The 23,013-nt window shown below is 41.0% G+C and overlaps 1 protein-coding gene across 1 annotated transcript; it reads right to left on the bottom strand.

Moving 5' to 3' along the window:
- Positions 1-921: 921 nt before the first annotated feature.
- DAD1 (defender against cell death 1) lies at positions 922-22,483 on the bottom strand. Its single transcript, XM_032343784.1, has 3 exons — positions 22,185-22,483; positions 11,385-11,559; positions 922-1,161 (listed from the first exon to the last, which is right to left on the bottom strand). The coding sequence occupies exons 1-2, from the start codon at positions 22,393-22,395 to the stop codon at positions 11,429-11,431; spliced, it is 342 nt and encodes a 113-aa protein (XP_032199675.1). The 5' UTR covers positions 22,396-22,483; the 3' UTR covers positions 922-1,161; positions 11,385-11,428.
- Between the last annotated feature and the right edge of the window lie 530 nt (positions 22,484-23,013).

Below are 23,013 nucleotides of genomic sequence, written 5' to 3' on the forward strand. Positions count from 1 at the left end.
GAATCAGCTGGGTAGCTGTACAAAGTATGGATGTCCCCCTCAAGTACAAAGTATGGATGTCCCCCTCAAAGATCTTCATTTAATCGGTCTGGGATTATGACCTGGGCATTGAGATCTCACGTTTAAGTTCCCCAAGCAATTTTAATGGGCAGCCAAGCTGGAGAACCTCTAGAGCATAACTCATCATCTCAGTAGTCAGCTAAATTTAAATAGGGGAATTCTCAGCATAACTTAGGTCCTATATATAGCACCCAAGATGGAAACAGGGTTGCTAGCATGATACATATAAATATGCCTTGACTTCAGCCAGCAGCTCTGTTGCTCTACACAAGCTGTGTTGGGACTTCTGATCTTCACCAAGTGACAAACCTCATCTTCAATTCCTTCGCATATCTAATGAGGATTAGACCCCCAGAGACAGTTGCATTAACAAAATAAGAGAATATTTGTGCAAGTGGTTTGGAGAGGACGGTGTCCTATCAACAAACGGATACACAAGTCTCACTTTTGCACTTGCTGACACTGCATATCACATATTTCACTTCACCACCAAAGCAAGTTGAAACAGATGTAAATGTGGAAGCACCAGCCCAGTTCAATTCCTAACAAAGTGCTTAATGATGCAGTTCCAGAAATGCATTGTGTCACACGCATAAAACCACCTATAACAAGTGAAGGATTAGTAAAGGATTACCAGCCTCAGGGAAAAGACAAAGGACTGTCATTTCCCAGGGTTGTCAGCCCTGCCTTTCATCATTAAATTCAGACATACTTAATGAAAACATGGAAGTAGATTCACAGTTGCAAGTGATCAACTCCTAAAGAGCTTTGCGGAGGACTGAAGGGAAAGAAGGATTTTAATACCAATAAAGAATAAAAACAAAAACCAAAAAAGAGAGAGAGAGAGCCAGAGGCACAGGAAGGAGTGGCATGGAGTTTTTTTAATTTGGAAGCCAAAAAGATTACATTTAATGGGAAGCAGAGGTCATGTTAATAAATGCTCATTACGAAGCTGCTCTAACACAGAAGCAAGGGAAATACTCTGGGCTCGCCACCTACAGTCCCAATCAGAGTCGGCAGGTCAGTATAAATCTGAAGAACACCCACATGTCCAAGTTGTCATCTCAAAAGCTCTCATCCAGGGGAAATCAAAAAGTGAACCTAAAAGAAAGAAGCAGAAAGGTAAGAGAGGCATTCAAGGTTTTTAGAAATGTCCTACAATACTACAAGACAAGGTCCTAAATCCTTCAATCTAAATTCTGAACCCACAAAGACAATCATGGGGTTCCCAAGTTCTAGACAATAGTGAAGTCAGGCTAGAACAACCAAAATAAAGCAAATATTTTTCACCGAACATTTTATAATGGTATCCATAAAAATGAATGTTCCAGGGGTGCCTGGGTGGCTCAGTTGTTAGGTGTCTGCCTTCAGCTTGGGTCATGATCCCAGGGTTCTGGGATAGTGCCCCACATCAGGCTGCTTACTCAGTGGGAAGCCTCCCTCTCCCACTCCTCCTGCTTGTGTCCCGCCCCCTCCCCCGCCCCGTGACAAATAAATAAATAAATAAATAAAAATGAATGTTCCAATCTGAATCCCAGGCACATCAAGGTAAAACTTATTAGGAGTTGCAGGTATGGGTTCTAACTCCAGCTCTGCAATTAATAAAGTGCATGATCTTCTCTAAGTCACTCTGACCTCTCTAGCTCCCAAACTCATAGAGGTGAGAGGGGCTGCAGCTTAGCCTCAAAGGCTTTTCTGGATCGAGAAAGCATACAAAGAACTAAATTTCAGTTGGAAAGTAGGGGGTAAAAGGAAGAAATCAGGGAAGGAAAAAGTAGAGAAAAATTCTCTATCCTGAATTTAACAAAGGACCCAAATAGAAGAAATAATTTCATTTTCATTGCAAGATAAGGTTATTTTTGGCAAGAAGAAGGTGGAGGATAACTCCAAGGGAAGCAGCCACATTGCTGCAGGCCACACGAGATTGCGATCTGTGCCTAGTGAGACAGAGCGCTCTCCCAGCAAACCCAGGCTTCCTTTCTAGTCCCTCCAGGAGTGCTGCTGGCCTAGTGCACTACAATACGGGTGCGGCCAGAAAGTGACTCCATAGTCTTAGGGGCGCCAATATTTCCAGCCATCAGTAGCCACTTTTCCTGCCATTTGCCATTAAAAGACTGCAATCTTCTTTGGGTGTCATGATTTGAAAAAAAGATTGGAAAACACATCCTTTCAGAAGTGCTGGGCTACCCTGGCAGGTAAGAGGGCATCACTGTATTTTGCCTACTAGTTCTGGTGATCTGCAGATTCTATCTAGCAACAGAGCTTAAAGGAAAGATCTTATTAGACTTCTAGCCAGAGTGCTTTTATTTTACTAACAACAGTACTCACAGAAATGGTACGGAATTGTAAAACATTCCTACATCAGAATTATAAGAAAAAGAAAGAACAAAAAACAAGGAACAGAAAGCGTTCACAGTGCCAACCAAGAACAAACAGACCTATTAAAACTCACCTACTTATACTCCATCAAATTTCTTTTTTTTAAAGACTCTGTTTTTTCAAATTAAGTAATCTCTATAGCTAACATGGGGCTCGAACTCACAACCCAGAGATCAAAAATTGCATACTCCATGGATTCAGCTAGCCAGGCATCCCACTCCATCAGATTTCTTAAAGCAAACTCCCTGGCTACAGACTATGTACTATGAGTGCTTCAGTTCTAATAGCCAAGGTGAGAGCAGACACACAAGGCCATTTCAGTGAGAAGCCTTAACAAAGAATTATAAAAGAAATCCTCGTTTAGTACAAAAGTCAAGTTTTGAGCTTCTCAGTATTAAAACAGTTAAATAAATCTCACATACTGGGGCTGGTCGATTTAGAAGGCAAAATGACTCATGGGATTAAGACTCTTTGATAGTGGTTTTCAGAAAATTCTATTCAACAAAGATGTGCTCCCTTCTTTTAAGACAAAACTACATTTACCAGATAGTATTCTAAAAACAGAGGATCTAGGTTTCTTTGAAATGTTAACTCAACAAAACTGGACTATGCAACAGCTCAGAAGAATGCTTCCACTGCAAACCAGGGGATAAAGGTTTCAGGAAACTAATAAAATTGCTTCCCATGAGACCGAGACATGCAAAATGGGAGACACCTACTGAGAAAAGTTCACATGACTCCTTCAGTCTATTTCACCCATGCAGAAAAGACCATGCCATCTGATCAATCTGTTCTAATCATCTTAAAAGAAAACCAGGCACAAAGCAAAGTTAAAAACAATTATTCTCTGTATAGATATAAAAGACAACACCAGACAGGGTCATTTCTATTTGGAATCTGCATTCTTCTCTAGCAGTGTCTCTATTCAGACACCAGCACTAAGCAGATACACTCAAATACTGATTTTCCTTCAAATCAATTTCATCCTGGATATCCTGGTCACCCAATTAACAATGAAATTAGAGAAAATGTGAATCAAGACCATTCTGCAGAAATTCTAGGTTCCGAACTCAATCTGAATCATAATTTCAGAAGGCACAGATCATGGGTTTCAAAAGATGGCAGGAGCTTTTTGCACATGAGCTGCTGTGAGCCTCTCATTTTATAGATGAGGAAGTGATAACCTGGTAGGTTAACAGATCTGTCAAGAGCTGTGCTGTCTATTACTGAAGCCACCAGCCATACGTGGCTATTCAAACTTAGTTAAAATTAAGTAAAATTAAAAATTCAGTGCTTCAGTTGGTAGAATATTCGACTTTTTTTTTTTGAGCATTAACTTCATCTCAGAGCTATAAATTCAAGCCCCATGCTGAATGTAGAGATTACTTAAAAATAAAACCTTTAAAAAAGCAAAACAAACAAAACTACATGACTAGTGATTACCGTACTGGATGGAGCAGACTTATAACACTTCCACACTGCCGACTTCTACTAGCAAGCACTGAGCCTATGTCATCCTCTCTAGATAAGGTCAGGTCTCCTGAGCTGCATTCTCTTGCATGTCTTCTGACCCCAAGATGACTGACTTTGCAGACATTTTTTTTTAATTTACATATATATGTAATCTCTATGCCCAATCTGGGGCTCAAACTCATGAACCCGAGATCAAGAGCTGCACGCTCTTCCAACTGAGCCAGTCAGGTGCCCCACAGAAACATTTTAAATAGCCTACCTTCATCTTTTCTTATCATCTCTCCTAAGTTTCTCCCATTGAAAAAATTTAAGTTTAATATTTTTAATGAAAACCTTTTAACAAGACGTAGATATTCATCATCCAAGTCTCCGGACATAATAGAGGAGAAGGAATATAAATGTTCAGAATCAAAATGTCTGTTATCAAGTTCCCACTCGGTCACTTACTAGCTCCAGAGCCTAGACAAGTTAATACAAATTTCACCAGGGTTGGAAGCCTGGCTGGCTCAGTCAATGAAGCATGGGATTCTTGATCTTGGGGTCATGAGTTTGAGCCTCATGTTGGAATGAGTATATTTTGATGGGTAGCTTCCTCATGTTGGAATGCTGGGTGAGATTTTTTTTTTTTAAGATTCATTATTTTTTTTAAAGATTTATTTTAGAGAGAGATGCTAGTAAGGCAGGGAAGGGCAGGAGGAGAGGGAGAGAGAAACCTACTCCACAGTGCAGAACCCAATGCGGGGCTCAATCCCACAACCCTGAGATCAGGAGCTGAGCCGAAACCAAGAGCTAACACTTAACCAACTGCATCACCCAGGTACCCCCTTCACCAAGGTTTAATTACCTTATGTGTAAAATGAGACTGCTACTATTCAACTACCTCCCTCACAGGGTGGGCAATGAGGATCACATGAGTTAACATTTCTGGGAGTGTGAGTCCCATAAGCCTAGTAATGTGATAACTATAAAACATTTTATAAATGTTAATCTAATTTTGTAAAAGATCTTACACAAACATTGTGCATTTTGTTACATATGGCCACATTAACTTCCCACCCCCTGTGAATGGATGATGGAAATCTGGTAATACAGATAAAAAGCAACAACTCAAGAAAAAAAAGAAAAAAAGAAAAGCTCGACTGAGGATCCACACAAATGGCACGAATCGTCTCAAATACAATGAGAGAACTATCACGAATTCTAATAATCACGGGATGTAGCAGCTTTAAGAGACTGATGGGCATCCAGGCCAATTCCCTCATTGTGCAGACAGGGAAACTAGGCCTCAAAAACAAGCTTATGTGTCCAATCAACTAGTTAACAGAGCAAAATTTACAATGCAAGTCTTCCAACTTCTAGTCTCATACTTGCACCCCACCGTACAGCCCTTCATACGAATTTTTTCCTTGGCTCCTTTCTTCCACAGCATTTTCCATGTGTTAGCATCCATGTAACTAATGACTTAGCTATTTTCATAGCATTTTCTTAGGGCTGAAATTATTTATTCATACACTCATTCAACAAACATGCACAGTGACTGTTAGCCCTGTGCTACGCCTACAGAGAATTCAAGGGTTCAGTGGGAGAGACAGGAAAGCAGATGAACAATTTCATTAACTATTGTTAAGTGCAGCATTAAAGGTGTACACAGTGGGCCCCAGAAGAAGTCCTATACAACTTGGGAGCAAGGATGACATGGAGAAGGAATCATGTGAGCAGCAATGATGGAGAAATAACACAAGGAATTAGGGTAGCAATGTACTTCATAACAATACTTGATATATTTTTTAATGGGTAGCTTTAAACAGACCAAATACAAAATAGAGCTCAATCACTAATTAGTCATTAATTAGTGGCTTTTTTAGTAAATAAAATAAGCAAACTCGGGGTTTTAAGAATAATGGCTTAAGAATTCATTTCCCTCTCCGACTGGAGAAAAAGGGGGTAGTGAAAAAAAGATCATACCATGTGCTTAGCTCAAAAAACATTCCTCAAATTTAAAATAGTTCCCTTTTTGGGAACTTATTTGGTGGCTAGAACTAGTTCAACATAAGATGAAATGTCAATGATAAAGTGGAATAAAAACTGAACAGTTCCCCACAAATAAAAAACTAAAGATTATTACTAGTGGAGGTCATGTTGGGAGCAAATAAGATCTAGAATGAACCAAAAAGGGAACTCCTGAACTGACAAGATAAGAAAAGAAATTAAAGGGAAAAGCAGTGGGTCTCCACGCACTTGAGGTCGTAACAAAATCCGTAGGCCACTTTCAGGTCGAATGACCTTTTGTGCCTAACTCCACACTGCCCACCTCTGGTGAGAATATAAAGCAACCCCCAACCAGCATCTAAGCCCACTTGGACCTCTGCTGCCCTCAGGTGACTAGAAAGAAACTAGATTTTATCACAAATCTAGTTTAGTGTTTTCCCCCCCACAACTCAACTTTTCTTTTGCTTTGTAGTACATTCTCGGCAAATGAAATTACAACCCCACTAGGTGGCAGTAGAGCCTAAATAATAATATTTAGATTCCCTTCCACAGGTAATTTTCTAGGCCACCACACAATAGTTCCCCGGTATTCATAGTCACTGCAATCAATCACAGGAGAAGCAGATGACCCACCTTCTGACCTGTCAGGTCAATAGTAGTCTAACACTAGGTCACAATGCCTACATCATTCCCTTACTTTATCTCATCACATAAGCATTCTATCATCCCACATCATCACAAGATGGGTGAACACAGGACAGTAAGATATTCTGAGAACACATTCACAAAACTTTAATTACAGTATAATATTATAATCGTTCTATTTTCTTAGTAGTTACTGTTGTTAATCTCTTACTGTGCCTAACTGATAAACTGAACTTTACTACAGGTATATATATATATAGGAAAAACACTAGTGTATGTAGGGTTCAGGACTACTGGTGGTTTCAGGCATCCACTGGGGGTTTGGAATATATCCCCACAGATAAAAGGGGACTACGGTACTTTATTGATAAAAAAATTCGAAAAGTCAACAGCAATTGTTTGTAAATAGCCCTGCTTGTCAGAGTTCTGTTCTGCCCAGCCCTGTCAGTCCCCTTATTCCAGCCAGGATTAAACACTATGAATTTTTAAAGATCTGTAGGAGAATGGCCTCCATTATAAAAACAAAGCAACACTAACAAGATTTTAACATGAGCATTTGAAAATTTGGCGAACAAAACTCCCTCCAGGCTGAGCATATTCCCAAACTCAGCTTGTCCCTTTGTGCCTGGTTCACTTTTCCTCAAATCCAGGGGCCATGTATGTCATCAGGAATTTTCCTTCCCAAACTTTGACACTATGTAGTTATGTCCCTCTTCTCCTCAATTCCCTTCAGAACCCCTTACATAAGCTGACAATTTTTGAAAAGAACTTCACAAAGAGACATGAAGAAACAACAGAAAATATTTAGATACTATGTAAATGTTAATATATTCAAATCTACTGAATTTCTGTGTCATACATTCATTCAAAACAGATACACAGCCACCTAAGTACCAGACACTGATCGGCAACTCCAAAGCGCATGAGGAGCGTTTCTTACTTCTGCATTTCCATTTTTATGGTAATCTAAAAAATATCATGGGAAGGGCACCTGGCTGGCTCACTCGGCAGAACATACAACTCCGATCCCAGGGTCATGAGTTCAAGTTCCATGCTGAGTGTGGAGACTGCTTAAAATAAAGGGATCTCAAAGTAAGTCTCATTTAAAAAATAAAAGTACACACACACACACACAGACACACCCTATCTCGTGAATTTACTCTTGGCCCTTGGGATAGCCACCTATATAAACCAGTGCTGCCAACTGAGCCGCTCTTTTACCGCAGGATGTGTTTTCAGGAGACCACAAAGGCTGAAGGTTGGAAAAGGCTATGTTAACAGACCTAGGTTTTACATCAGGCCTGGGTGAAAGAAACTGTCATGAAGCTCAGGTCTTACAGCAGAAGGAAGGAACAAGGACTAGAGAAGGACTCAAAGGGAACTTGAGCTGAATCTACAATGTCTAATCTGTTCAAAACACTTTTTTTTTTTTAAGATTTCATTTATTTAGCGGAGAGAGAGAGAGAAAGTGCAAGCACAAGCAGGGAGGGGAGAGGCAAAGGGAGAAGGAGAAGCAGACTTCCGCTGAGCAGGTAGCCAGACACAGGGCTTGATCCCACCCTGAGCTTAACCAACTGAGCCACCCAGGTACCCCTGATCTATTCAAAATCTTAATTCCCCGTAGTGGTTGGTTACATTATTCTCTGTACTTTTCTGTATTTTTTAAACTATCATAACAAGAACAATAAAGAATAATAATGAGAGAATGATAACCTTTTAAACATTTCTTTAACACTGAAATTGTCAAATACTTTGAAGTAAACAAACTGGAGCAAAAATGGGGTATAAAAAATTTTTTTGAAGTCAGACTGGATTATCAGACTTTCTTATCTATGAATGGAATGAACAAACCTATCCTCATGAGCTTATTTTGAAAATAAAGACACAGAACAATAAGCATTTAAAGTGTGACCCATGGTGAGCTCTCACTGTTAATTTATTTGCTTCTCCTTGAATAAATTTATCTTTTCAACTCAATGCCATTTTCTTTTGATCTGCCTTTTTCAGAGTGTAGCCGCTGGTTTTAAATGTCATCCCCCAATTCATGCAAGAGCAGTACATTACAGATGTTTATTCTTTTTATACCCAACCCTCAATGTACCTGGCAAGTATGGAGAAGGTTCAATCTGTTTTGTTCTACCTTCTAAGTTGGTATAAATATTGACAACTCACTTGGAAATTATTTTAAAAGTGTTTTGGCACACTACACACATAGCTGGGTTAGAAGCACATAAGAAGGGCAAAAAGATGTTATGTTTAAGAATTAAAAGCAGGACAATGTAACCTATGTCAAATGAAAGATCTCAGTGAAAAACCTTTTGGGCAGTGTCCCAGAGAGAAGGATTTTTCAATGAGCACATGCTCTAAAGAATGATTTAACACTGTAATCTGGCACTGGAGGATTTTGCTGTACCTTGGGCCCGTAATTCCCAGTGGAACAGGTGGCTGTAAGTTGTTAATATGGTCTGCAGTACGCAGTTCCTGCTGAGCCTGCTTTTTTGTCTCTGTTTTTGTCATAATTTTGAAATACTGAGCTCTCTGCAGCAAAGTCCTCCTCCAATCATGACAGTCCTAGGAAATCATTTTCCATGCTTTGGTATCTCCCTGAGCCTAGAGAACATCCTTGAATTGTTTGTTCTGTTCCCTTCCTAAACACACATGACTCATCTAGAAAAAATAATTTTAGTAATCTAAAGTAAGGCAGTTAGACCTTAGGACCTTTCCAGAAAGGTTACTATCAGAGAGCCCAAAAGTGACTCATGAGGTTTGTCAAATGTAAGGTCAATGTTGATTTGGTTTTCTAGCTTTGCTCAAGGAGTTATCATTCTCAGACACCTTGTCTGCTGCTTCCGCTCCCAAAGAGCACATAGCTCTCTTTTCTGGACTCCCACAGCACTGTGTTCAGACTCCCACAGCACTCTGTTGTGGCTTTAACTATGCCGAATTTTAACTGGTGTGTTCATAGGCCTTCTCTCCTACTATCCTGGTAACAAGGCACTAAATGGCACAGAGAAGAAATGGTAAGGGGAGGGACGGGGGACAACTCAAGTCCTGATCAGGTGTCCAAAGAGCTAAATTTTATTAGAATGGTAGAAAGAGGGACACCTGTGTGGCTCAGGTGGTTAAGTATCTGCCTTTGGCTCAGGTCATGATCCCTGGGTCCTGGGATCAAGCCCCATATCCGGTTCCTTGTACAGTGGGGAGCCTGCTTCTCCCTCTCCTTCTGCCACTCCACCTGCTTGTACTCTCCCTCTTAGTCAAATAATTTTTTTTTTAAATAAAGAATAGTAGAAAGAAGTACTTCTCAAACTTTTTCACTGAAATAAACCATTTCTGTTAACTTGCCACTACCAAAAATGAAACCTTACATGAATTAACAGAACTGTTTTTGAGGCGATTATCAATAATAGAAAGAACTCATGTAACGTAATACCAGTTAACAGATTCATTCATGCCAAAACTGATGTACAGTCCTTGTCACGTTACTGCATACACTTTGTAAATGGTTGCTAATTCACGTGTTATATTACTAACTAGTACAAAAATGAAAGAATTCTTTTTTTTTTTTAAGATTTTATTTATTTATTTGACAGAGCTCACAAGCAGGCACAGAGGCAGGCAGAGAGAGAGGAGGAAGCAGGCTCTCCCAATCCCAGGACCCTGGGATCATGACCTGAGCCGAAGGCAGAGGCTTTAACCCACTGAGCCACCCAGGTGCCCCTAAAAATGATAGATTTCTAAGTAGTGACAGAAAGAAGAAAGAAATTCTTCCCCCAAAAAAGATAACATTTCCTAAAGTTCTTTCTTTATCTGCCACCCAACAGCAACAACACTCAATTTTGTAGTGGAAAGGCACAGAAAAGAGCACATTCATCATCAGTAAGCTAGGTGGGCTACTAGAAGAGCACTAAGCCAAGAGCACCACTGTCTAAGGCACTACTTTGCAACCACTTTGCTGGCCACAGAAGGCCTCTGTTTTCTCATATGCAAAATAATAAGGTCAACATACAGATTGGAAAATACTCACATACTTCTTAGAGATTTAGGATTCTGCTTGGAAGGGAGGGATAAAGCGAAGGGCATATCACCCCTGAAAGAGAGGCCAAGCACAGAGGGCTTCTCAGCTATGTCAATGAGAACAACTCCAGCTCCACTGCTTGTTTTATAGACTGAGATTCTACGTAGGAGTTTATTTAGAAAAAAAAAAAAAAAGGAACTCTACTGTGAATAAAAGGAAAATGACAAATGAACCAAATGACATCTCATCGTAGATTTTAAAGTCTTCTCCCAGGCCAATCCAAATTCCCCATCTATTTCCACTTTAGTACACACATTATTAGTAAATGGCCACAGTCATTCATTCAGCATGTACTGGATGGCATATGCACCATATAAGGTATAAGCACTAGACTAGTTACGAGGGTGGACAACGGCCCCACAATTTAAGTTATCTGAAATCAAAATCAGAAAAAAATATGGAGCAAAAAAAAAAAAAATATGGAGCAAATCTCCAGGAAGAACCTACAGTTTACGTCTCTTCCAAGATCTTAGTTGTTTTCATGGAGTCATTGATGTAGAAATTAATGTATTAGCTAGAGGCAAACTTATTTTCTGTTATCTTAATGATTTGCAAAACAGTGAGAAGGGAAGGCAATGACCAAAAGAGGCAGCACTGATGAATCATGATGATATTATGCATACTTTGCATTCTGACAGAAAATTCTGCAAGTGTCTTATCAGCAATATGGGAACCTTGGTAACCATAATCAAAACCAGCCACACTCAATTTCTATTCCTAAAATCAACATTATGGGGAAAGGGATATGATCAGTACTTACATTCTTCTAGTCTCCTACTCCCCAATTAAGTAAATGGGAATAATTCAGCCAACGAAGTTCATTACAACAAGGTGCAGTATGGTACTGGCAAAGAGAAAATCAGCAAAGGCTCGCTCTGGGGAGATGCCTTGGAAATCTGCCTTGTTCTGTGGGTTGATCTGTATCCTGAGGCAAACTGCACAAGAAGCAAAACATGAAAATGATTATCTAGAAATATAAAACACATATACTGCTAATGAACACACCCCTACCCTATGTTTCAATAATTCTAATAGTAATGATACGTAAGTGCATCCAAAGGAACGATTCCCATGAGAGCCCCAAACTAAAAACACTCTAAATGTCTCTGAACAGTAAATGGGGTATAATTATGGCATATGCACACAATAAAATACTATACAGCAGTAAAAAAGAACTTCAAAATATGGACGCATTCCACAAATACAATGTTAAGTAACACAATTCAGACACAAAAAAAGACACGCTGTATGATTCCATTTATATAAAGCTTAATGCGAGGCCAACCAATCTATAGTAACACAGACCAGGATAGTGGTTTTTATCTTTCAGAGGAGGAGCAATGACTGTGAAAGTGCAAGGAGGAGGCCTCTAGGTGCTAGGAACAACCTGTAGCTTGCTCTGTGTGCAGGCTAGATGGGTAAATTTAGGAATTCATGATTGTACACTTATGTTTTTATGCTCTTGTTAAAGAAAGAAAGTATGACTTCTCAGGCTAAAAACCAAAAGCTTACTCAGAAAAGATAGATATAACCAAAATATCTTCAGAACTATCTTATCTCCCGATTTCAGTTTCTAATTATACCTCAATTGGGATGCAGGTGAGGAAGTTACAAAGGGGCTGGGCTAAATGACACAATGTTGTAAAACTGTGGATTACGTTCTAATAAAATGTGTATAATATTGGATAGCACACAGTATAAATATAAGATTGCTTATCTATGAGGACCTAATAAATATAAGGTTTGATCTTAAAGTTCTAGCAGTTGCTCCTCCCAAAAAATGCAAGAGACCTAAACTATATAAACTTGACCGAGAACTCTCTCCTGCCTCATTCTACATCCTTGAAGATGCCAACCTGATAAATTCACTAGCCATGGTCACCATTTGAGACGAAAAGCAAGCTCCAGGAATACAATTCCCCAAAATGTCTTTATGCCTGTGTTAAATAATTATGCCACTTAAGAAAACCCAAATTTGCTTCAGGCTAGCATCCGCTCCATCACCAACCAAGAAAGAAAATGAACTGAGATCTAACCCAAAGATCAGAAAACTACCAGACCAGCTCTCCAGAGGCCATCACCACGGCAACAGTTTTCATTATGCTTAAGCATGTAAACACTGTGGAAACACCACTGATCTTTTCAAGCACCTGGACCCTTCAAAATAATGAAGGACATTGACTGAAGCAAGGGCAACCAATTAAAATCCTGCCGTGGAGAGTACAGACTGGTTCATCCACTTGGGAGAACTGGCAATATGCATTAATATTTAAAATGTTTTTACTTTTTGAATAAGGAATTTATCTTACAGAACAAAGAATTTCTAACAGCATGTTCATAAAGTTGAAAAAAAAAAAAGTAAAAACAGTCCAAATGTCACCAAGAGAATTATTTCAATAAATTACACTAGACATGCAATGAAATCCCATGCAATTATTAAAAAAAAAAAAAAAGACAAATTCTCTACAGCAAAGATATCCAAGATATATTAAGTTAAAAAAAAAAAAAAAAAAGACAAAAAAATCATTCCATTCCAGGGGCACCTGGGTGAATCAGTCATTAAGCATCTGCCTTCAGCTCAGGTCATGATCCCAGGGTCCTGGGATTGAGCCCTGCTTATGAAGCTCCCTGCTGGGTAGGAAGCCTGCTTCTTCCTCTTCCACTCTCCCTGGTTGTGTTCCCTCTCTCTCGCTGTGTCTGTATCAAATTGCATAAATAAAATCTTTTTTAAAAAATCATTCCATTCTGGGGCACCTGGGTGGCTCAGTGGGTTGAAGCCTCTGTCTTCGGCTCGGGTCACGATCCCAGGGTCCTGGGATCAAGTCCTGGGTCGGGTTCTCTGCTTGGCAGGGAGCCTGCTTCCCCCTCTCTCTCTGCCTGCCTCTCTGCCTACTTGTGATCTCTGTCAAATAAATAAATAAATAAAATCTTTTTTTCTTTTTTTTTTTTTAAAGATTTTTATTTATTTATATGACAGAGATCACAAGTAGGCTGAGAGGCAGGCAGAGAGAGAGAGGAGGAAGCAGGCTCCCTGTGGAGCAGAGAGCCTGATGTGGGGCTCGATCCCGGGACCCTGGGATCATGACCGGAGCCGAAGACAGAGGTTTAACCCACTGAGCCACCCCGGTGCCCCATAAATAAAATCTTTTAAAAAAAAATTATTCCATTCCATATTTCTCTTAAGAAAAAAATAGGTATCATTATTTTCTCATTTCTTTTAGTTGGAACCTAGGAAAAATTTGGAGAATGAGATACCAAACTATTAACAGTGGCTACTGAGATGGAGATTAGGGATAGAGTAGTGTTTCAGGAATTTTAACGAACAAAAGAGAAGCTCCCCATGAGGGTGAATAAGGTAATGAACTGAGGTGTACGGTTACCGTGGTCACAGTCACCCAGCTTATTTTAATGACAACATTAAGAGACCGATGGAGATGGAAAAGACCTTCGAGTTATAAAGACCAACACCCATTTTGATAAACAATGCCCAAGAGGAGGTGGGGGGTGAGCATTCTGGGGGAGGCTGCATGATCACCCGGGAAGTTTTCCAAAGTACACTCACCACTTCCCGAATCTGACAAGCATCCCCAGGTGGAGAATTACAAACCTTCCAGAACCTGTGTTACTGACAAGGGTGTCTTATTCCTCAGACACACTGGGATACAAAAATGGCCAAGAACATCTGTTCAAAAAGCTCCTCCACAAATGATCCTTCATTATCTCCCTAAACACTTCCAAAGATGGAAATTTACTATCTCCTAAGGCAGCTTGCTTCATTTAAACATCCTAATTTAATCTATCTCCTTAAATGTTCATTCATCCAGCATAATATTTACTGAGCATCTATTATGTGCCATGCATCATCCCAGGTACTGGGAACATGGCACAATAACAAGAGTCTGGCTCCCAAGAATCTCACACTGTAGTAGAGAAAAACAAGTAAGTAAGCACTAAACAAGGGAAGTATCACTTAGTAGTAAGTGCTGTGAAGAAAATAAAAGAAGGTAATAAGAGAGTGACCGGGAAGCTATTTTTATCTGGTAGTCACAGAAGATCTAAGAGATGTTACTTAAGACCAAAATCTGAAAGATAGGAGACAACCATGCAAAGATCTGGGGCCAGAGCATTCCAGATAGCAAGAACAATCCTGACATATTCTAGGTATAGGTCAGACTAACTAGACTATAGCGATCAAGAGCAAGAGGGAGACAAGGGCCAAATCCTGTGGGGTTGTGTAAGCTTCAGGAAAGAGTCTGGAAGTAGTCTAAGTGCAATAGAGCATTTCAGAGTTTTGTTTTTTGTGGTTTTTTTTTTAAGATTTTACTTGTTTATTTGACAGAGAGAGATCACAAATAGGCAGAGAGGCAGGCAGAAGAGAGAAAGGGAAGCAGGCTCCCTACTGGGCAGAGAGCCCGATGCAGAATGCGATCCCAGGACCCTGGGATCATGACCTGAGCCGAAGGCAGAGGCTTAAACCCACTGAGCCACCCAGGCACCTGAGCATTTCAGAGTTTTGAACAGATGAGTAAAATAATCTGAATTATAATTGTTAAGGTTGCTAGAATTGCACCAGAGAATGGTTTATGGAGTTAAAGGAGCATAGGAACCACTTAGGAGCTGAAGAGTCATGTAATGGTAGTAAAAACAAACAGAAGTGAAGAGATACAGACTATATTTTGGAGAAGACAGGGCTTGCTGATGAAATGGATGTGACGTAGGAAATAACAGAAATAAGGGATCAAGGCTTCAACCAGCGTACTGACTGAAGAGGCAGATGGCTGGGCAGAAAGATTCAATTTGGAGTTTTATGTATCAGACATCAAGTGAAGATGTCAAGTGGGCAACTGGATTTACTAATTTGGAATACAGAGAATGGGTCAGAACTAAAAACGTAAATGTAGTAAATTACAGTTATATAGACATTATTTAAATTCGCCTACGGAAAAAAAAAATTAGAGACCAGAGGAGGTCTAGCTCCATATCCTCAGAGTGCAAAGCACCCAGCACAAAGAGTAGGAAGGAAAAACCACTGCGGTGAGAAGGAACAACCAGGAGTGCTATAAAAGCCTCAAGAAGAAAGTCCACACAGAAGACAACAGCCAACAATATTAAATGCTAAATGCTGCTGGGCAATCAAGCAAGGTGAGGAAGATGGCCATTAGGTTTGTCAAGATGGTAAGTGTAGTTGAGCCAGAGTGGTGACAATAGACCACCACAAGAATGGGGTGAGGAATGAATGGAAAGTGAGAAAGCAGAAAGAGCAACTACACTATTCTTTCATGGTATTCTCTGAGGATTGGAAAGAAACAGAATGGCAGCTAGATGGGCATCTAAGACCAAATAAACACTTTTTATTTTGGCAATATCAGAGCATGCTTGTACCATGGGCATGATCCAGCAGAGAGATATTAATAATGCAGAATGGAAAGATGATCGCAGAGGTTGAGTCCCTGAGGAAGCAAGAGAACATTGGTTCTTCTGCCCAAGTGAAGGCGTTGTTGGCATTGGACAGAAAAGGGACACATCAACCATTATCAGGGGAAGTAAAAGAGTAGAGGTACAGGTGCAAATGAGCTGCTATATGACTTCTCACTGGGAAGATGAAAGGATTCCTGTCTACCTTTTTAGTAAAAAATTAAAAATTAAAATTAAAAAAATAAAAAGGTAAAACAAGATTATCAACTGAGAACAAAGGAAGAGAGGACATATGGAAAAGTCAAAAGAACTTATGATGCATATTTTGGAAAAGCTAAGATATTAGAGAATTATTATAGGACCACTGGGCAAAGCTGAGTGTCCATTTGTATTCCTCTTTTCACCAATACTTCTCCATCACAGCACTATAGCCAATTATCTGTATCTCCCACTAGATTACAAACTCTGGAATGGCAGAGACCATGTCTGTATGTCTCACAGCTCATCCTCAGTACCTTGGCAGAGAATCTGGCACATAACTGCTTAGTATTCATTTACTTATTATAGGTGCACTCACAATTTAATTTTTACAGTGTTAAGCAGTTAACAATGCAGAGATGAAAAGACAGCCCCTATCCTCAAAGGGCTGACCTTCCAGAAGACAGACACAAAAACAAATACAGCGCAGTATCAACGTGCCACACCTCCCTCTCTTCCACCCTCTTTTCCCCCCCAGACAGGTAAAACATATAGGAAAAAAAGACCCAGATCTGCTGGAAGAGTCAGGGAAGGGTTCCAAAAGGAAGCAGGACTTGAGCTGAGTTGTCTAAGAAGTGAAGGAATTTCCCAGGCAGTCAAGCCAAGGTAAAAATAGCTTAAGACATCACAGTATCTTCAGAGAATACCAAGTTAACTCAATAAAGCAGGGGTATAAAATATAGAGGAAGCAGAGGTAAGAGGTGAAGCTGGAGATAAGAGCCTGGTGTCACAAAAAAGATTTTTAATTTTTCACTGGGAACCACAAGACTATATTTCCACAGGGAGAGGCATGAGCAGATTTGCAAGTCAAATCAAGCCTGGGGGAGGAATGAAGAAGATTCCAGTGGTCTCGACAAGAGGTCCTGAGAGCCTGAGACACTGAGGATGGAAAGCGAGCAACAGCTATGGAAGATTTATAAATGAAAGATTTATAAACAGGACTCTCAGGCACAAGGTTAGCAAACTTCCAATCTCTTGGATAGCAGTTATGATAGATATTAGGGCCCATAAATCCGACAAATAATGCCCAAAGAAATGCTGGACCCCCAGTCCACATGGCCCAAAAGCTCCCATGAGGGAAAAACACTCTGGATTAGGCGTCCTTGCCTTTCAAATTCAAACTGCTTTCGGATTTGTAATTTGGAAGAAACAAAACTTTTTTGTTTGTTTGTTTCTTTCTTTTTAAATCCAAAAAGCTTGGATGGCTTAGGTCGGTTAAGCACCCAACTCTTGATTTCAGCGCCAGTCCTGATTTCAGGATGGTAAAATCCAGTCCCACATCTGGCTCCCTGGTCAACAGGAAGTCTGCTTGAGATTCTCTCTCTCGCCCCCTCCCTCTGCCCCGCTCCTCCCCTCAAGCGCACATGCTCTCTCTCTCTCTCAAAAATATAAATTAATTTTTTAAAAATCCAGAATTAGGGGCACCTGGATGGCTCAGTGGGTCAAGCCTCTGCCTTCACCTCAGGTTGTGATCCCAAGGTCCTGGGATCGAGCCCCACATCAGGCTCTCTATTCGGCAGGGAGCCTGCTTCCCCCTCTCTCTCTGCCAGCCTCTCTGCCTACTTGGGATCTCTCTCTGTCAAGTAAATGAATAAAATCTTTAAAAAAAATAAAAATAAAAATAAAAATCCAGAATTGTTTCTTATAGAAAATAAAATAGACGAAGTTGTAAAAATGACTTAACTGATTTCCAGATCAAAGACTTATTTAAAAAACAGTCTTCGTGTTTTCCACTTGTCTCTCCTAAATAGCACTCTGAATGAGCAGAAAGAGGGATTTCACTTAGGTAAAAAAGGAAACTAGAAGGGCTGCCAACACGGGAATGTTACTCTACCAAAGGGACAGATGTCCTCAGCTAGAGATAACTAACCATAAGATAAACAGTCTGCTGCTAAGGAAATCTGAAATTTGTCTCTTAAAGCTTACTATACTTTTCACTGTTGATCCACAAAAAAAAAAAAAAAAGATTTCTCAATGGCAATTTTCTATCTCTGGCTCCTTCTTAAAATCATGGTAAGTCTCCCAGCCATAAGGGAATAGAAGAAAATAGATCATTTCCACTGAGACCAAATAACACCAGGCTTTTTAAAAGTGTTATTGCATTCTATATGGGTTAAAAATACACTGATCAATTTTCAAAGAGCATATGCTTAATTAACACATGCAGAAGGAATGTAAGAAAAAAGACTGCCAAAAAGAAATTAGGAAACCAAACTAAATAACTTTTCCCTCCAATTCATCTAGTGTAGGCTAACACCAATTCTAAGTCTCTCCCTTACTCAAATTAAAAAAAAAAAAAAAAAAAAGTTGGCAGGGACGGGCTTGGGAGGGGAGGACGCCCGGCTGGCTCAGTCAGAAAAGCATGTAACTTTTGGTCTCAGGATTGTGAGTTCAAGCCCCATGTTGGGTATAGAGTTTGCTTTTAAAAATAAACTTTAAAAATAAATAAACTTTAAAAATTAATAAACTTTTAAAAATAAATAAAATTAAGGGCGCCTGGGTGGCTCAGTGGGTTAAGCCTCTGCCTTTGGCTCAGGTCACGATCTCAGGGTCCTGGGATCAAGCCCTACAGCAGGCTCTCCGCTCAGCGTCTGCCTGCATCTCTACCTATTTGTGATCTCTGTCAAATAAATAAATGAAGTCTTTAAAAATTAACTAATTAATTAGATTTAAAATTTTTTTAAACTCCTTAGATGCTTCCCTATTACCTACAAAATAAAATCCTTGGCCTGGCCCTGTCAAAGCTCTAGCATCCAGCACTATCTAAACCATCCTTATCTCCTACAATTCCCATTCTCCAGCTCAAAAGGCCTCCTCCCTTCTCTTCCAACAGGACACAAACCACCAGAAAATGAGAAACCCAGCACCATAAACAAGTACAAGGCTTCCCTTCCCAATAATCACAACAAATAAACTCCAAATTTCAAAATTTCCCATTAACACATTCCCTGTTGAGCGTCTGAGCTAACAAATGGCACAAGAGTTAGGACCTAGTAAGGGCAACGCTGTCAAAAGAAATGCAAATGATACCCTTTGATGGTTAACTATGAATTGTCATAAATACTTCCTTTCCTGGGCGCCTGGGTGGCTCAGTGGGTTAAGCCGCTGCCTTCGGCTCGGGTCATGATCTCAGGGTCCTGGGATCGAGTCCCGCATCGGGCTCTCTGCTCGGCAGGGAGCCTGCTTCCTCCTCTCTCTCTCTGCCTGCCTCTCTGCCTACTTGTAATCTCTCTCTCTGTCAAATAAATAAATAAAATCTTTAAAAAAAAAAAAAAATACTTCCTTTCCTGAAGCAACTTTCATTTTTCTGGCCTAATTACCTGTTATCTAACAGCTTTGGAAATCCCAATCCCCCTTACTGACTCCACTATTACTGTGCCCTTTTAGACATTGTCTTCAAAGACAAGCTAGGACTTTCCCACTGGGGAGGAGGGAAAGGAGTCTGCCAACTCATTTTTAGCTACAACAGCCTCAAAAACAAGACTTGGCATAAGAAAAAAATTATTTGGGGGTGCCTGGGTGGCTCAGTGGGTTGGGCCTCTGCCTTCGGCTCGGGTGATGATCTCAGGGTCCTGGGATCGAGCCCCACATTAGGACTCTGCTCACGGGGAGCCTGCTTCCCCTCTCTCTGTCTGCCTCTCTATCTACTTGTGATCTCTGTCTGTCAAATCAAATAAAATCTTAAAAAAAAAATTATTTGTTAAAAAAAATCTTCTGGCTTCATCACACTAATAATTTACAACTGTAGTCGACACCCACGCTTCAGTAAATCACACTCTCTTTTGTAGCCCTGAGAAGGCATTTTTTTTTTTTTTTAACAGAGATCACAAGTCGATGGAGAGGCAGGCAGAGAGAGAGAGAGAGAAAAGCAGGTTCCCTGCTGAGCAGAGAGCCCCATGCGGGACAAAAGCTGGCTCCCTGCTGAGCAGAGAGCCCCATGCGGGACTCGATCCCAGGACCCTGAGATCATGACCCAAGCCGAAGGCAGCGGCTTAACCCACTGAGCCACCCAGGCGCCCCTGAGAAGGCATTCTTAACCTTAAAAGGCTTATAAAGCCAGGGTGACTTCAGTAAGAAACATTCTTTTCAATCAACTTAGGCCCCACCCATTCCTAACCTTGCAGACATGGAAGACAAAATCGTCAAACAAAAGTCACTAGAGGTTCTCAAAACTCCTTCTCCAGTTTGAACAATAAAATTCTTAGTCTCAAACAGTCTGGGCAGGGGGAGTCATGGGGAGTGGGATAGGAGGTCAGGAATCTGGAGCAAAAAGGGTGGTGTATCAATCTGGTGTATACGACCATAGTAACATTTGAATTCCTGATATCCACAATGCTGCCACAGAGAACCAGGTCTTGGTCATCTAGGACAAAACTCAAAGATCATAATGAAATATCCAATTAACAGGCTAGTGCACAAATTATTAAGTCCTTAGGCTTAAAATATTTTAAGTTCTGAGAGAGAAGGCAGAGTACCTTTGGTATGAGTCTAAACTAGTATTTATATAAAAAGCATCCTATAGCTCTACAGACAAAGAACCACTATAAATGAACAATTCTAAGGCTGTATTTTGTCTGTGCCCCCAACTAGACTATAAACTCACTGAGGACAAAAAACACAAATCTGATGCACCCCCCCAAAGCTAGTACCTTGTATTAAGACTCAAAATACAATTGATGGTCTGACTTATAACAATCACACTGGAAGAAAAATGAGTTATGCTTGTTCTCAAAGTCAGAGGGAAGGCAATACCAGTGACCAGAAAGGCCCATCTGGAGGCCACCTATAAAGTGGACTGGCTATCTCTCACAGGCCAAGCCTGAACTTAGCATTCACTTGAGTTCCTACTGGGCCAGAAAGGTCAGATTTTGGCAAAAAAATTTATGGGACAGGGGTTCCTGCGTGGCTCAGTGGTTAAGCAACTGCCTTCAGCTCAGGTCATGATCCCAGAGTCCTAGAATGGAGTCCTGCATCAGGCTCCCTACTCAACAGGAAATCTGCTTCTCCCTCTCCCACTCCCCCTGCTTGTGTTTCCTCTCTTGCTGTTTCTCTGTCAAATAAATAAAATCTTTAAAAAAAAAAAATTTATGGGACAGTCAGCTCTTATTAAAGATGGCAGTCTACAAGGTATCAAATGCTGGGATTCAGAATAATACTGCTAAAATAGAGTTCTGTGAATAAATATTGAGTTCAGCACAGAATAAAAGCTTCATACACATACACACACACACACACACACACACACACACAAAGTAGGAGGGATGTGGGGGTGGCTCAGTCAATTAAGCATCTGCCTTCGGCTCAGGTCAAGATCCCAGCGTCCTGGGACCCTGCCCCTCATCTGGCTCTCTGCTCAGCAGGAAGCCTGCTTCTCCCTCTCCTATTCCTCTTGCTTATATTCCCTCTCTCGCTGTCTCTCTGTCAAATAAATAAAATCTCTTAAAAAAAAAAAAAAAGGTGAGTCAACAAGCAAACCACCTATTTTTTTCTTACGCTGTTCACAGAATCGTTTCACTAGCAGTTAGCAGTGATGAGGCTGAGGTGAGAGAGATGCTTCAGAGTTGGGTTTTCCGTTTTAAAGGTCTACCAACTTTAAAGGTTATGTTAAGGCTAAGTGAAAAGGGAGTTTTCCTGGACCAATATGAAGTGAAGTGGATAACCAAGTTGAACAGCAACATAAAGAGGGTTTCTCCAGAATTCCAGCTGTTTGACACTGGGCTTGTGGCAACCTTTCTGAGCCTCAGTTTCCCCGATCACAAAAGAGGGCAGGGCAGGCTCCTCTCATAACTTCACATGACGGTGATCTGATATAAAGGAGGGTGCTGTGGGAACAAAATCAGCGCACCAAAGTAAACACTGTTACTGCGATTACGTATAGAATCATTACCCGCTAGGATGAAGCTCCCCACACAAGAGATGAAGCCCGAGAGAAAAGAGTTGAAGGGGAAGGTCCCCACGAGGAGACAATAACCGAACTGCAGCGCTCCGGTCAGCAGTATGTACAGGAGGTACGCGTCAAGCAACTTCAGACGCTGAGGAGTGGAGCTCAAGTACTCTTCTAAGAACCGCGAGATGACCGACACTACCGACGCCGACATGACTACACACTCAGTTCTTCGGCCCGCGATCCCCGAACTCGCGTCCCAACGACGACCACGCCGGATGTAGTCTTGGCGCCTGCGCACCGCTATAACCCAGCTCCACCCTCCCCGATTTGCCCCTTTGCGCAGGCGTATACGCGGGCCAGGGCGCGAAACAACTAATGCGCAGACGCAGAGTACTTCTACGGAAGAACGCTGCGGCCAGAGAAAATTAAAGCGCCTGCGCTATGGATCTGTCCCAGGGTTGAAGACGTGTACTCTTTTTGTCCTACTTCCGCGGTCAGGTTGGTGACGCCCACGGTTGCTCTAGCAACAAGATACTGTAGGAGGAAGAGGGGGACAGGTTTTACAACGGACTGCGTGGCTAACCAAGGGTTCCGGCTTTCTTTGGTCCACCCACGTCTTCAAAGATTAACTGTTTTGGATCTGCTGTGAGGCAATTCCTGGCTCTCTCCGGGTTGGGGACTTACGCAGCCCTGGCTTTGTTAGGGTCAGATACCTGCCCCAGATCATTAGAGCAAGTTAAGTTCTGCCGCAGGGAGAACAACCGCTGCTAATCACCATGCAGTCACCAGTTTAGACTTGGTTATGGGGGGAGGGAAGTGTGGAACGGAT

This window comes from Mustela erminea, chromosome 5 (genome assembly GCF_009829155.1).
Source record: "Mustela erminea isolate mMusErm1 chromosome 5, mMusErm1.Pri, whole genome shotgun sequence".
NCBI lineage: Eukaryota > Metazoa > Chordata > Mammalia > Carnivora > Mustelidae > Mustela > Mustela erminea.

What these genes read in the sequence shown, in the direction of transcription:
- DAD1 (XM_032343784.1), bottom strand. Translation starts at nt 22,395, where the DNA reads ATGTCGGCGTCGGTAGTGTCGGTCATCTCGCGGTTCTTAGAAGAGTAC. An exon ending in GGGGAGCTTCATCCTAGCGG is followed by an intron (nt 11,560 to 22,184) that starts GTAATGATTCTA and finishes CTTCTTGTGCAG; the next exon opens with TTTGCCTCAGGATACAGATC.